We start from the raw sequence: 13,864 nt of genomic DNA, 5'->3' as shown, positions 1-13,864 counted from the left end.
ATAAACTGTTTATTCATGTAAATTATTCTAGCTTGCTTAAAGTCCTCATCTGATGCCTTACTGTGCTGTTTACAGTGAAGATGTCTCTGAGTTTTCAAAAGCTAATTCTTGTGGACATTAGCCATAGATTCTGGTGAGCCTTCCAACTTGAAAAGTCAGGAGTTTGAGGACCAGTCTAGTTGCATTCATGGTCTGAGGATAGGTGATTAACTCTTTGGACACTGAAGTTTTCCATGACCACCTAGTAACATATCTTCTATGATGGAGGGAGTGCCTATACCAATGAAATTACAAACCCTTGAAGTGTTGAAGTATTCAATCACTGAGATACCATTTATGAAATAATCAATTACAATGTTCTATATTAATCTCTGGTGGCATAATATACTTAGGAATTTACTTCCAAAATGTAGTGTCTCAGGAGGGAATGACTTTTCCCTCAGTGGAGATTTTTTAGGTATTTTGTTCACCAACCTAGAACCTAGAATGATTACTGTTTATTTCCTTCCCAACTCCAACATCACAGTCATAAATTGTGTAAATAAACAATCTTACTATACTTCCTCTAAGCTCTGTAGTTGTAGTAAGTACTTCCTGGTTAATCAAATGAACCATGAAGCTAGAAGATCACTTGGAGTTCCCTCAGAGTTCTTCAAAATCTCCTTGCACTGAGCTGTGGCCTAAGGTCACTTCTATCAAGCAATCATTTATTCAATAAACACCTCCTTTTATTAAGCTCCTTCTATGTGCCAGGTACTATTCTAGGCACTGGGAACACAAATACAAAGAATGAAGCAATCCATACTCATAATGAGCATTCATTCTAATGTGTGAGGTAACAACTTGAGTAAATATATACAGTATAAATATAAATTTAAGAAATATAAATACACATAAAGTATTTAAAGGCAGGGTAGTTTTGAGGGGAGGATGCTGTTAATCAGGATGATCAGAAAAGGCTTCTTGTAATAGATGGTGATTGAGCTGTACCTGAAAGGAAGAGAAACGCAGGTTGAAGTAAGGAGGGAGTATTAAATTTAAATATGGGATGGTCAATACAAAGGTATAGAAATAGGAGATGGAGTGTCTGGTGTGAGATGCAAAAGGAAAGATGATTTGATTGGATCACAGAGTGCAGGGTGGTGGGGGAGGGCAGAGGAATAATGTCCAGTGAAGCTACAAAGATAGGTTATGGCCAAGTGGTATAGCATTAGCACTGCCAGTTTACTATTCATGCTGCATCTCAGGCAGGATTTTCTTTGTGGTGAGTTGCTTTCCAGAAGTTCAGATGTTGCCAGCCTCTAACAGCAATCACCCAGTCTGGAATTTTGGACGGGAGCCCGGGTGTACCTCTCTAGTATTGTGTCTTGGTTTACCTCTGTTGCATGGTTTTTTGGTGTGGTGCCAAAAGCAGCGCTGGTTCTAAGTTTTAAATGCTCCACTTGGCATCGTGTTTAACAACCTTTTGGCAATTCCCGTTATATAAGCTAATGCTTTAAGACACTGCATTTTTTGTTCCCGTGGAAATTACTGGGGCATGAAGATGATAAGCCTACCTAAGCAGGTATTGCATTAAGTATAGGCATATTGATAAAATAGAGAAGGTAATTTTTTTTTATTTTTAACATGTGTTTTTAAAACTTTGGGTTGCAAATTTTCTCCCTTTCTCCCTTCCCACCCACTCTCATTGAAAAGGCAAGCATCTTGATACGGGTTATAGATGTGTAGTCATGCAAAATACTTCCATAGTAGTCACATTGTGAAAAACTAAGTATGAAGGTAAATATTTTTCAAATAATGTTCTCACCCACTTGGAAAAAGAATGGTTAGAAGTTGACTAGGTAAGGGAATATATACTGATAACATAATGGAGAATATGTCTTAGTTTCAAAAAATGATATCTCCCTCCAACCTGAAAACTCAGTATATGATATAATGACACAGATGCATATTATAACAGACATCTGAGATTCATTTACTTAAGGAAATCTAAGAGATAGTTAAACAGAGGCTTTGATCTGCTTTTCAATGAGCCTTTTCAGTTAACTGTTAGTTAATTAGTGGATCTTTTATCTTGAGTCATAATGTCTCTCACAAAGTAACTAGGTAGCCAGTACCTATTTAAGCACAAAAATCTCCATATTTGTAACCGTGCTTGACACACGATTAAGATACAGAGGCTTTTTTTTTTCTTCTTTCTTTTAAGGGAAGCTATCAGCCGTGTTTGTGAAGCAGTACCTGGTGCCAAAGGAGGCTTCAGAAAACAGAAGGTACTGTTCCTTTTTTTTAAAAAAATTTTTCTTCCTCACTGTTGTCCTAAATGAATTATCTCCTCTTCTATCTTTTTAGCTATTTTTTTCCCCACAAAAGAATTATTTTTTCTTTGTTTGACCACATTTTAATTTTTTGTAAAATTATAATTGGTATCTTTTGTTTTTGTATCAACCTTATTTCTAAATATAGCCCTTCCCCCTGCTGTACCCAGCGTGCCATCCTTTCTTAACAAAGCACGAGAAGATAGAAGAAAGGAAAACTAACCAACACATTTATCAGCTCTAATAGTTAAATGCAATGTTTCATATCCAAAGTCTCCTACCTCTGCAAAAAAGAGAGGAAGGTGTATTTTTTAATCTCTTTTTGAGGCCAAGTTTGGTCATTATAATTACCTAGTGTTCCATTTATTTTTGTTGTTGTTCTTTCCACCCACATTATTTCTCATTATATATATTATTTTCCTAGTTCTTATTTCACTTTGCACTTTAAATTCACAGATGCACCAATGTCTTCCTTTACACGGTTCCTTCAACACAGACTATTCACATCTTTGTCAGCTTTACCAATTTATTAGATTTGAGGTGAAACCTAAGAGTTGTTTTGATTTTCATTTTTCTTATTATTAGAGATTTGGAGCAATGCTTTGTGTGATTGTTAAGAGCTTGTAATTCTTTTTTTTAGTATAACAGTTTAAATTTTTTTACAAACAATATTAGTCATCACTATAACTACTTCAGCTTCCTTTACACTTAAATAAATAAATTTCAACACAGAAAGTCTTAATTTTTTAGTTGCTTCCCTTAAGTCTCCAATAGTCTTTCTTTGTACATTTCCGTTTACTTTTCTGTTTACATGTGGTAGTTAAGACTGTACCCCTTAATTTGGTTCTGCTTCCCCCCCATTTAGAATTATTTCAAAAAGTTCCTTCCAGATCTCTTCATGATCCCCATTCTGGTTGATCTTTACCATATTATCATATTCATTAATATACAATTTCTTTAATCCATAATTTACTATTATTAAATATATAAAGGAACACATAATTCCTTTCAGGTTTGTTTGGGTTTTTTTTGGTTCCAAGGAATGTTACCCTACAAATTTCTCTCAACAGCTTAGTTAGCCAAACTAATATTCCTAAGGTATATTCCTAACAATGAAATTATTAGCTAAAAAAACTGGGAAAGGTGGGTTTGGAAAGAAAGATTATGTAAAAAGTTTTTGTACATAAAAAGATTATGTATAAAGTTTTATACCTGTTATTTTGAGATCCTTATAGGACATTCAGTTGGAAATATATTTTATAGGCAATTGGTGACATAAGACTGCAGTTCACGAGAGAGAATAGATAGAGGTGAACATATAGATCTGAAAATCATCTGAATAGATGTGATAATTGAATCCATGGAAGCTGATGAAGTCACCTAGAGATAGAAGAGAAAAGGGCCCAGGATAGAGCTTTGGAGTACACCCCCAATTAGAGAATAGGACGTAGATCTAGCAGAAAAGACAGAAAAATGGCCAGACAGAAGAATCAAGATTTGACTTTGTTTTTGTTAAATAGAAAGAATTATTGGGACAAGACAGATGTAGTTGGTTACATGACATAGGCAATTTCTCTGTAGCTATACCCACATGTTCTCACTTTACATAAATTCACATTTTGCAAATTTGGCTTTATGTAAAGAATTCTGAAATATGCATTTCAAAATTTTTTTTGAAAATTCTTTATGCAAAGCAGGCGTTGTACAATGCAAGCATCATAAATGGTGTGAGTGAGCTAAGAAGCATCTCTAAGTAAGTTCCCACATGTCTACAGACAGTGAGTGATACTGTACTTCCCCCTGTGTTCAATAGTGATCCTTAAATTTTCACCATGGTTGTCAGCAAATTTGCCCTTAAGGGGAAAAGTGAACCATCTCCTAAGTGTAAGCTAATAGACTTTGTTATATAGACTAAGTGAAATGGGTGGGTAGAGGAACATTCACCTTACATAAAAATCACTTTACATAGAGGACCACTTGAGTAAAATGAGAACTGTAGAACTATCTAGAGAGAGAGAAAGAATAAAGAATAAAGTCTAAGAGAATCATAACATAAGAATGATATGTTGAAAAAAAGAGAGAATATTGGGAAAATATAGCAAAAATGACAGATAAAAACCTGGCATATAAAATATGTAAAGAACTGTTTTAACTTTATCAAGACAATTTCCTGTCCCTAATGTATAAATGGTCATGGGATGTGATCATTTTGCAGAAGACCAAATAGAAATTGTTGGTAAACACTTGAAAAAAATGTTCAATCTCACTAATAATCATTAATAATAATAGCTACAAATAATAATATATTATTATATGTTAATCTTATAATATTATATAGTATTATATATTACATGATGATATTATATCACTAATAATAATAGATAAAAATTACATAACTTAGAAGTATTACCTCATACCTACCAAACTTACAAAAAACCCCTGACAATGAAACATTGTTATTGGGGAGGTTGAGAAACAATCAGATATATTAATTTATTGCTAATGGAATTGTAATTCTTTTTTTGAGAGCTGTTTGTTCATATTCTTTGACAATTTGTATTTTTTCCCCATGTATTGTGAATCTGACCCATACCAGAAATATTTGATTCAAATATTTTTCCTCCTACAAATTTCTCTTTTTAATTGTCTTGATTTTGTCCACGTAAAAGGTTTTCAATTTCATATAATCAAAACAAGCTATTTTGTTATTACCTCTAATCATTGACTGGTTAAGAATTTTCCCTCTAGCCATTATTATAATTAATTTTTATTATGTAAACCTTACTATTCAGGTAGTATAATTATTTTCAGCTTATTGTGGTATATGGTGTAAGCTGTTAGTGTACACTAAAATTTTGCCAATCTGCTTTGTAGTTTTCCCAGTAGTTTTTGTCAAGTTATTATGCTTCTCCCGCTGCCCCAGACTTATGCTGTTAGTTTTATTGAACACTTGGTTATTGAATTCAATTGTTTGTGAATCTCCCTTACTTAGAATTTTCCACTAATCCACTTTTCTGTTTTTCAAATAGACTCAAACAATTTTGATGATTACTGCTTTGTAGCAGAATCTGAGATCTGAAAGCACTATTGCTTCTTCAGTCTTGCATTATTCATTATTTCCCTGGAGAGTCTAGTCTATTTGTTCCTCCATATGAATTTTGCTATTATTTTGCTAAGCTTTATAAAATATCCACTTGGTTGCTTGAATTACTGCAGCATTAAATCCACAAACTAACTTAGGTATGATCACAATTTTTATTATATTGATATAGATCAACAATGAATACTGATTATCTCAATAATTCCTTAAGTAATTTTCTTTAGAAAGAATTTTGAAATTATTACCATACATATCTCAAGTGTGTGTTAGTACATTGACTCCCAGATTTTTTTATGCATTTTGTAGAATTTGAATGGGATTTCCCTTTTTAAATTCCCTTATTATGCCAATTTAATTTCCTTTTTAAATTTAATTTCCCCATATTTTTTAAATTGTTATGTAGAAATACTGATGTTTTGTGTGCATATTTTGTATATTGCTACTTTACTGAAGTTATTATTTTTCTTGGTTAATTTATTTCCTGATTATCTGGGTTTTTATAGGTAAACTACCATGCAAGCAGCAAAAAAGAGATAGTTTTATTCCCTGTTTATCTATAAAATTATACTTTGATTTGTTGCTCTTTTCTTATTGGCATAATTAGCATTTTTAGAGTAGAGAGGAAAGGGGACATTCCTGCATTACTCTTATACTTATTGAGAAAGCTTCTAGTGTTCTTCCATTTAAAATAATGGTTTTAGGCTTTTGGATTTTGATATAGTTTTTATCATATTAGAAATGATATAGTTTGTCACAGACCTTTTCCACATTTTTTGATAAAATCACATGGTATGCTGTATTTTGTTTTTAATTGTAGTTAATATTTTTCTTAACATTGAACTATTTTATGCCTCATTAGTGTAAATCCAACATAATCATAATAGACATTTTTTATAAAAAATTAGTCTTTTTGTTCATATTTAATTTAAATAATTTGTGTTATATAAGTATTAAACTTTTTTTAAAAAGTTTGCAAAATTCAGTTGTAAATTAATCTCAACCAGAGTTTCTCTCCCCTCCCCCCAGTAAGTTTTTTCCCCAAAATTGGAGTAAATGATCACATCATGTTAATCCTGGTGTTTTATATTTTTGTAGATAACTCTTTATCTCTTTGATATTCTTAGTCTTGTTGATAAATTATTTTGGTTCTGATAATTTAAAAAAATCTCCTTTGTTGTTATTTCACTTTTTCATTTTTTTACTAGGTAATTTGATCCTTATCTCTATTTTTGAATTAGATTAACTAAACATTTATTTATTTTGTTAGTCTTTTTGAAGAATCATATTTTCATTGATCAATTCTATAATATTTTTGATTTTTAATTCATCATTTTTTACTCTAATTTTTGTTTATGTTTAGTTTGGGTTTGTTTATTAATTGATTTATAATTCTAAAATTTCATATTCAATTATTCTTTTTATTTTTAAAGATGTATTTTCATATATTTATTTATTCTCTAAAGACTGTTATCTCCAATAAGTTTTCCTATGTTTTCTTACCATTACAATTTTTTTTACTTAGTTATTAATTGTTTCATGATTTGTTCATAGAATCCATATAATTTAACTTATTCATTTTTAAGGCTATCATTGTTATCTCTTTTCAGTCCTACATTTTGTTTTGTTACCTTATTTATTACTTATTTTTATTGAGTTATGGACTATAAAGGATTTGTTTAGTATTTTTGCTTTTTTACTTTATTTTTCATTTCTCCATGCCCTGGCATGTAGTCTATTTTTGTAAATATACCTTGTGATGCTTGGAAAGATTTATATTCCTTAATGTTCCCATTCAAAAGGCATCATAAGATGCTCAGCTTTAACTTCGTAAATAGTTTTGTCCAATTTTTAATTTTCTGTTTTGTTTATCTTTCTTTTGGATTTGCCTAGCTCTGAGGGAGGAACATTAGTCTCCTACCATTATGTTACAGTTTACCTTGTTTTGGAATTGCATTAATTAATTTTACTTTATAAATTTACATGTTATGTCACATGGCGTGTCTATGTTTAGTTTTGATATTTACAGGTATTATCTCATTTGATTCTCATAGCAATCTTGTGAATTAGATATATGCTTTTTGCCTGTTCTTATTTCAAGTATAGTCATATAGCAAAGTTTCATCCCATCACAGCTTTCTAAATTTTGTACTCTTCTTTGATTGTTCATGTAAGTTGTTCTCTTACATGTTTTACATTTATTTACACTTTTATTTCAGTTGAACTTGATATGACATTTGCTTGTGATTTCTCTTAACTTTTATGATGAAGTGTAAATCTATGGTTAAACTTTGCCCATGTTAAGAATAGACTTCAGCTTTTATATATTTTTAGATTTAAACATTGTCAACTAGATGCCACCAGGAGGCCCTTTCATTGTGATAGTCATAGACTGGTAAAAAACTAAAATACTGTTGCTTGATTTCACAGCCACCACGGAAAGTCTTATCCAACGTCCTGGGAAAGAGTAACCTTCAGTTTGCAGGGATGAACATAACCTTGAATATATCCACCACTAGCCTAAACCTGATGACACCTGATTCAAAACAGGTATGTGAGTTCTAATTTCTTCCTGATATCCATTATTGAAAGTTCACTAAATTGATAGTTTCTTAAGGTATCATGTGAAGGTACATATTACAATGGTAATACATATATACATACACACAAGCATACACACACATATGTATGTGTGTGTGTGTGTATGTGTATAACAATCTTTCAAATTAATGTAAAAATTTTTGTGATAAAGTAGTATCAATTTAGTTGAAAATGACAGATTAACAGAATGCTCAATGAGTTTTCTTCCAAAGTTTTCATCAGGATTCAAAGCTTATCTTTGCTCATTCTACCCCAACCCAGAAAGTACAAAATATAATACAGTGTTAAGAAAGTGTGTTACATTAATTGTAAAGATATGTCTATACCCTGGTCCTCTGAGAAGGAGCAATCCCATTGGCTGACAGAAGATGGGCACAATCCTGGGTCACCTTCAAAGGGCAGTCAGTTAATGACTTTGGTGGAGTACAGGCTCCAGAGTCCTTTGTGGAGGACACCCTGAAGGGTAGAGGAGAAGGAGATTTCCCTCATTTTCCCCTCACTGGCTGTGTTGTCTACCAGAAACTTGCTCAGAGGGAGATATCCCAGCAAGCCATTTGAGAGAGTTAGAAGTATAATTAAGGGAGTAGAGACATTCACTCCAGATAGACATAAACAAAAAAGCAGTCACTCAGAAGAAAAAGTGGCTTCTGGGATCTCTGGTTGGTCCCTTTTCTGGTAAAGAAGGGAGCTGGCTAAGAACTCAAGAGAGGGCTATTGGCACTGGCAATTATATGCCAGAGAGAGAAATGAACAAAGAAGGAAAGACCTCTACACCATGTACTTCTGGATTTTGAGTTGTCTTGGCACATGTGCTCCTTACAAATGTGCCTTACTGCCACCGAACTCAAAGTTTGTGTCTACTCTTCCCATAAATGGCATGTGTATTTGTGGGGGTATGCACCTCAGATTTATGGGAGTTATGTTTTGTAGCTTTTATTTTAACTATTCCATCTTAGTAAATGCCTTAAGAGCTAAATGTATCAAAGATGGTTGGTTGTTGTTTGTCATTCATTCTTGAAGAAGACCATGACATCATGGAGGTGATGCCATGACATGCAAGTGAATTGGATTTAAGTGATGAAAGGCTGTGAAAAATCACCAGCCTCACTTTCTCCTCCAGAGCCATCTGGGTTCAGTGGCCAGATACACATACAATTGGAGATGGCTTCAAGTGGTTGGTAATGGAAAGTTGGAATGTACACTGATAGGGCTTGTGAACTTGTTAGACATGCAGACCACAGGGTTACCCTTACAACCCAAGGTAGTAACCACCCTAACATTAGTGGAGAAGGGAACTCCCAGGTATCCCATGTGTAGACCAACACTCAGAATGGCTCTGGAGCTCATTGTTGTGCTATATATCATTAAGAAATTGCATTAACAGTTTGTATCTCTTATTCTGAAAATGGAACACTCTTTTCTCATCTTTTGAGGTTGTTAAAATTTTCTAAGAAATGAAATAGATTTCTAGTTTTTTTCTATTAAATATTGGTTCTCAGTAAATTTGAAAATAATATTAAATTTCTTGTTTCTAACAGATTATAGCAAATCATCACATGCAGTCGATTTCCTTTGCGTCTGGAGGTGATCCGGTAAGCATATTTTTTTCTCTTGTTCTGTATAAGAATGGGGGGGAACACAAATTTCCTTCACAAGTTGTATCTAATGTCACTAAATGGAAAATCAAATGTGATATTATCTTTATTGGTTTGATAAGATATTTTGTGGCTACTTTTTTCTTTTTCTTTTTTGGGGAACTCAATTCTCAGTATTCTTAAACCTTATTCAAAGATCTGAGCTGAGGAGTCAAAGGTCTCAGAAGTATTGTCTTTGTCTTAATACCAAATCTGTAGAGATAGAATGACTTTTCTATTTTCATTTATATGCTGAACTTTAATAGAGTAGATATAGACTAGAGAATACATTTGAACCTTTAGGCAGGGCCACCCTTTCATCCTGAGAAGCTGTCCTATTTTTAAATGCTCCCTGTCCTCATGACCCCTCCTGGATTTCATAGAATGCATTAATAACTCATTCCAAAAGAGAAAAAAGAAGAAAAACAAAGCCATATCTCCAGTCCAACTATGTAGTTAAAGGAAAGGAATCATGAATATCCCCCTTCTTTCTCCCATCCTCCAGTTACAAAAATATGGCCTTGCGTTTTCCGTGTTTTCATCTGAATGCACTCTCTCCCCACTCCCTGCTTTCCCTTCACCTTCTATTCCTGTGAAATCTATTATTGGCTGTGGTTGACACTAGTGAAAGAGGCTGTTTGAAGTCTAGGTTCCCAATCTCTCTTAATTTTAAAGTATGATCAAAATAACTCCACTGAGTCTCTAAGCATCCAGAAAAGCCAAGCTGCCTATTCATGTGGAAGCCAATGAGAAATAGTCAATCTCCATCTTTCACTGCATGCAGGCTGACTACTGATCTAATAAACTCATTCTGGGGGGTGGGGGAAAGGGGAGGCATAGCTGGTGACTTTCCTCAGCCTAATCAGCTGCATATAAGTACCAAAAATGAAAAAGTACTTGTTAGCATATCTCCAACTTCTCTATAAGAAGACCAAGAAAGACTTTATCAGATGCTTTGCTAGAATCTAGGTAAACTATATGTACAGCATTCTCCTATTCTCCTAGTTTAGTAACCGTCAACAATAGAAGTGGTATTCATCTGGCATTACTTGTTCTGGTTAAAGCCATATTGGCTCTTTATAGTCTCCATTTTCCTGTCTAGATATACACAAACTATTGTTTTTAGTGATCCATTCCAGAATCTCCCCCAAACTGAAGTCAAGTTAATTGGCCTATTTTTTGCAAATACTGTTCTCTTTCCCTTTTTTGGAAAGTGGGGTCAACTTTTGTCCTTCTCCAATCTTGAGTCTTTAAGTGGTACTTTTGTATTACTCTGATTTTCTATGATCTTCATTGCTTTCCTGATCCATTGTAGACTTCCTGACCTGTGTAGACTCCTTTGATATAATCACCCAGTGCCACAGATGGCCTCCTGCTCAGTCAGGCTTGACCACACAGCATGCTGGGAAATGTAGGCTGATCCTCATCTGACCGCTATTACACATAGAACATTTTTTAAAAGCTTGTTATGTAGCCAGATGCAATGTTGTCTGGGACTGGGCTGCTCTTCATCTGTCTACTTTGAGAGGGAGGGGAACCCTATAGCTGTGGAATCTGCAGTGGCCTCTGTGAAGGTATTTGTAATAAGGGCAGGGTAATGGAATGGAAAGTCCATTGGACTCAAGAAGCCTAGCTTCTAAAGCAGATTCAGCTATTTATCAACTAATGATCTGGGGCACTAGACAAATTCTTTGTACCTCATTTTACTCTGAGGAAATTGAAAGGGTTGGATTAGATTATGTCTAACATCCCTTCCACATCTAGATGTCTATGATTCTGGGAGCAATATGTATAATGATTCCAAATCTTTGTTTTAGTTAACAGCTTCAGATCCCTTCCACATTTGTTGTGGTAACTGGTGATGAAACCAGTTTGTCTAATCAGAGTTTCACTCCTTTCTCATCATAGCCTCCATATTATTGTTATACTGATAAGATCCAGAAGGAAGGGCAAAGGGGCTGAGTAGACTCCCCGATCAGCTTCTCAATAATTGAGAATAGATTGGTGATATAGATGTAGTTTCTTACACAATGTCAAGTTCCATTGCTGGGACTAAAAGTTGCTTTGTAATGGAATTAGATAAGCTAGTCAATTCTGAAAGCAATAGGACTTAGGTCTGTATTTGGCATGTCCCAAAAGGAAGCCTATTTTCCTTAACTGGTGGAGATAGCCAAGGAAGAATAAGGCAGGAACATGAGAAGGGCAACCCACCAACTCTGACATGCTAGTACTAGGAGGAACACCTCAAAAGCAGGACTGGGATGAGGCAGGGGAGGGTAACCAAGGATTTTATCAGATAGCCTTGGGCCTAATGGTCTTTAGGACATCACAGGAAGTGAGAATCCACATGATCTAGTAAGGGGTTTCTTCAAGGACTTTGCAAATACTGAGTTCTCACTGGGACTCTTGAGTCCATGATTCAGGTTAAGTCAAACAGATTCAGGGTCAAGGCAGCTTGATCAGTGTGAACAAGACAATAGTTAAAAAATAGCTAACATTTATATAGTGCTTACTATGTGCCAGGTACTGTGCTAAGTGCTTTACAATTATTAACTCATTTGATTCTCGCTTCAACCCTGAGAGGTAGGTGCTATTATTATCTCCATTTTACAGATGAGGAAACTGAGGCAGAGAGCAGTTAAGTGATTTGCCTAGCTACACATAGTAAGTGTCTGAGGCTGGGTTTGAACTCAGGTCTTCCTGGCTCTAGACTCAGTGCTCTGTCTACTTCACCACCTAGTTGACCCAGATCAGAGAAACCAGGTGTTTTATAGGAAGGGAAAGGGTTCTATTCAGACAAGTCTGATTGGTTTTACATTCCTGATATCCTTGGAAACTGGAAGTATCTAGTTTGGAATGTTCCAGGTATAGAAATTTCAAGTTACAGGAGGTCTCAGAGTATGGGCAGTGCAGAAAGAAGAGGAAACTAGGTAGGAGGAGGTGATATGGCTCAGGAATTGCAGAGACTGTTGGACAAGGATAGACTACAACATTCAAGAAAAATCTCTGATAACAAGGGCTCATACAAGAACTACAATATTTAATTTTCTAATTGATTTTTATGCCTTCTTCACCTCAGTGGGTCTTGGAAACAATTTTCTTGTCCAATGAATATTTTAATTGTTTCAGTGGAAGATAGAATAGATTCCTTCACCTTCCCCCACCCTATGCCCTCAAACTTATGGCAGGCATTTTCTGTAGCATGGCTGGGAGCCTTCCTGAAATTGTGTCCCCTTTACCCATGGAGAGAAATAGGCAAAAACATCAAGAGACAAAGCAAAGTTTCAGGTCTAGGAAACAAGAATGCTTTATTCATAGTCTGAACAGCACTAACATTTGTGAAAGGAGCTTCATAAAAGGGAGATGGGAAACATTTGCCAGCTGTCCACCTAATTGGTTTAATTATTCGAGGAAAAAAATGTTCTTTGCAAGGGAATCCTTCCTTCATTCCTTCTTTCCCTCCTTGCTTTTCTTCTTTCCTTTCCTCTCTCCCTCTTTCCTTCTTTCTCTCCTCCTTTCCTCCCTTTGTTCCTTCCTTCACTTTTCTGTTTCTTTTATTTCTCCTCCTCTCCTTTTCCCTTCCCTTCTTCTTTTTCCCTCTTTCCTTCTTTATTGAAATTGTACCTTTTTTTTTCTTCCAGGATACAACAGATTATGTTGCATATGTAGCTAAGGACCCTGTTAATCATAGAGGTATGTTGCTTGTGATATTTTGTCCTTTTTTTCTCTTTTATATTCAACATTGTTAATATCATATATTTCAATTATTCATTTTTAAATTGAGTTTTTTCCTACAGTAAAGGATTGTTAACAGATAATATTGGTCAATCAACGTTGTCTCATTGTATAGCCTTTAGCATAGCAAAATGGGAATTGAGAAACTTGGATCTTTGAGTTAATTTTTTAAAAAATATCTTTATGTTGTAGGTTTTTTTTGTTTTAAAAATAAACTGTGATGCTTAGGTTACTCATAGGTTACTTTTGCTTACTCATAACAAATGAAAGTAGTTGTTATTAGGAATTCAAGGAATTCAAGTTTTATAACAGAATGGTACAGGTTAGTTGTGTAATAGATAGCATCCAAAATTTGTTTTAAAGTAGCTTCAGTAGACCTAGACTGCAGTTGATCTGTGATTTCATTGATGTGGATATAGATGACAATTTATGCAAGCCTACCCATCCTTGTCTATGTCTTCCGTAAGGTTACCTCAGGAATT

General features: G+C 34.4%; 1 protein-coding gene across 1 annotated transcript in view; it reads left to right on the top strand.

The window, feature by feature from the left end:
* SHC3 (SHC adaptor protein 3) overlaps positions 1-13,864 on the top strand; it is a 173,849-nt gene that overhangs the window by 88,394 nt on the left and 71,591 nt on the right. The window contains exons 3-6 of the mRNA XM_027874951.1: positions 2,207-2,270; positions 7,843-7,962; positions 9,552-9,605; positions 13,289-13,340. Coding sequence (XP_027730752.1) covers positions 2,207-2,270; positions 7,843-7,962; positions 9,552-9,605; positions 13,289-13,340 — 290 coding nt within the window. The remainder of the gene's footprint in view (positions 1-2,206; positions 2,271-7,842; positions 7,963-9,551; positions 9,606-13,288; positions 13,341-13,864) is intronic.

Source organism: Vombatus ursinus, unplaced genomic scaffold, assembly GCF_900497805.2.
Source record: "Vombatus ursinus unplaced genomic scaffold, bare-nosed wombat genome assembly UNPS02014807.1, whole genome shotgun sequence".
In the NCBI taxonomy this organism is placed as follows: Eukaryota; Metazoa; Chordata; class Mammalia; order Diprotodontia; family Vombatidae; genus Vombatus; species Vombatus ursinus.
This window is presented reverse-complemented; position numbering and strand designations above follow the sequence as displayed.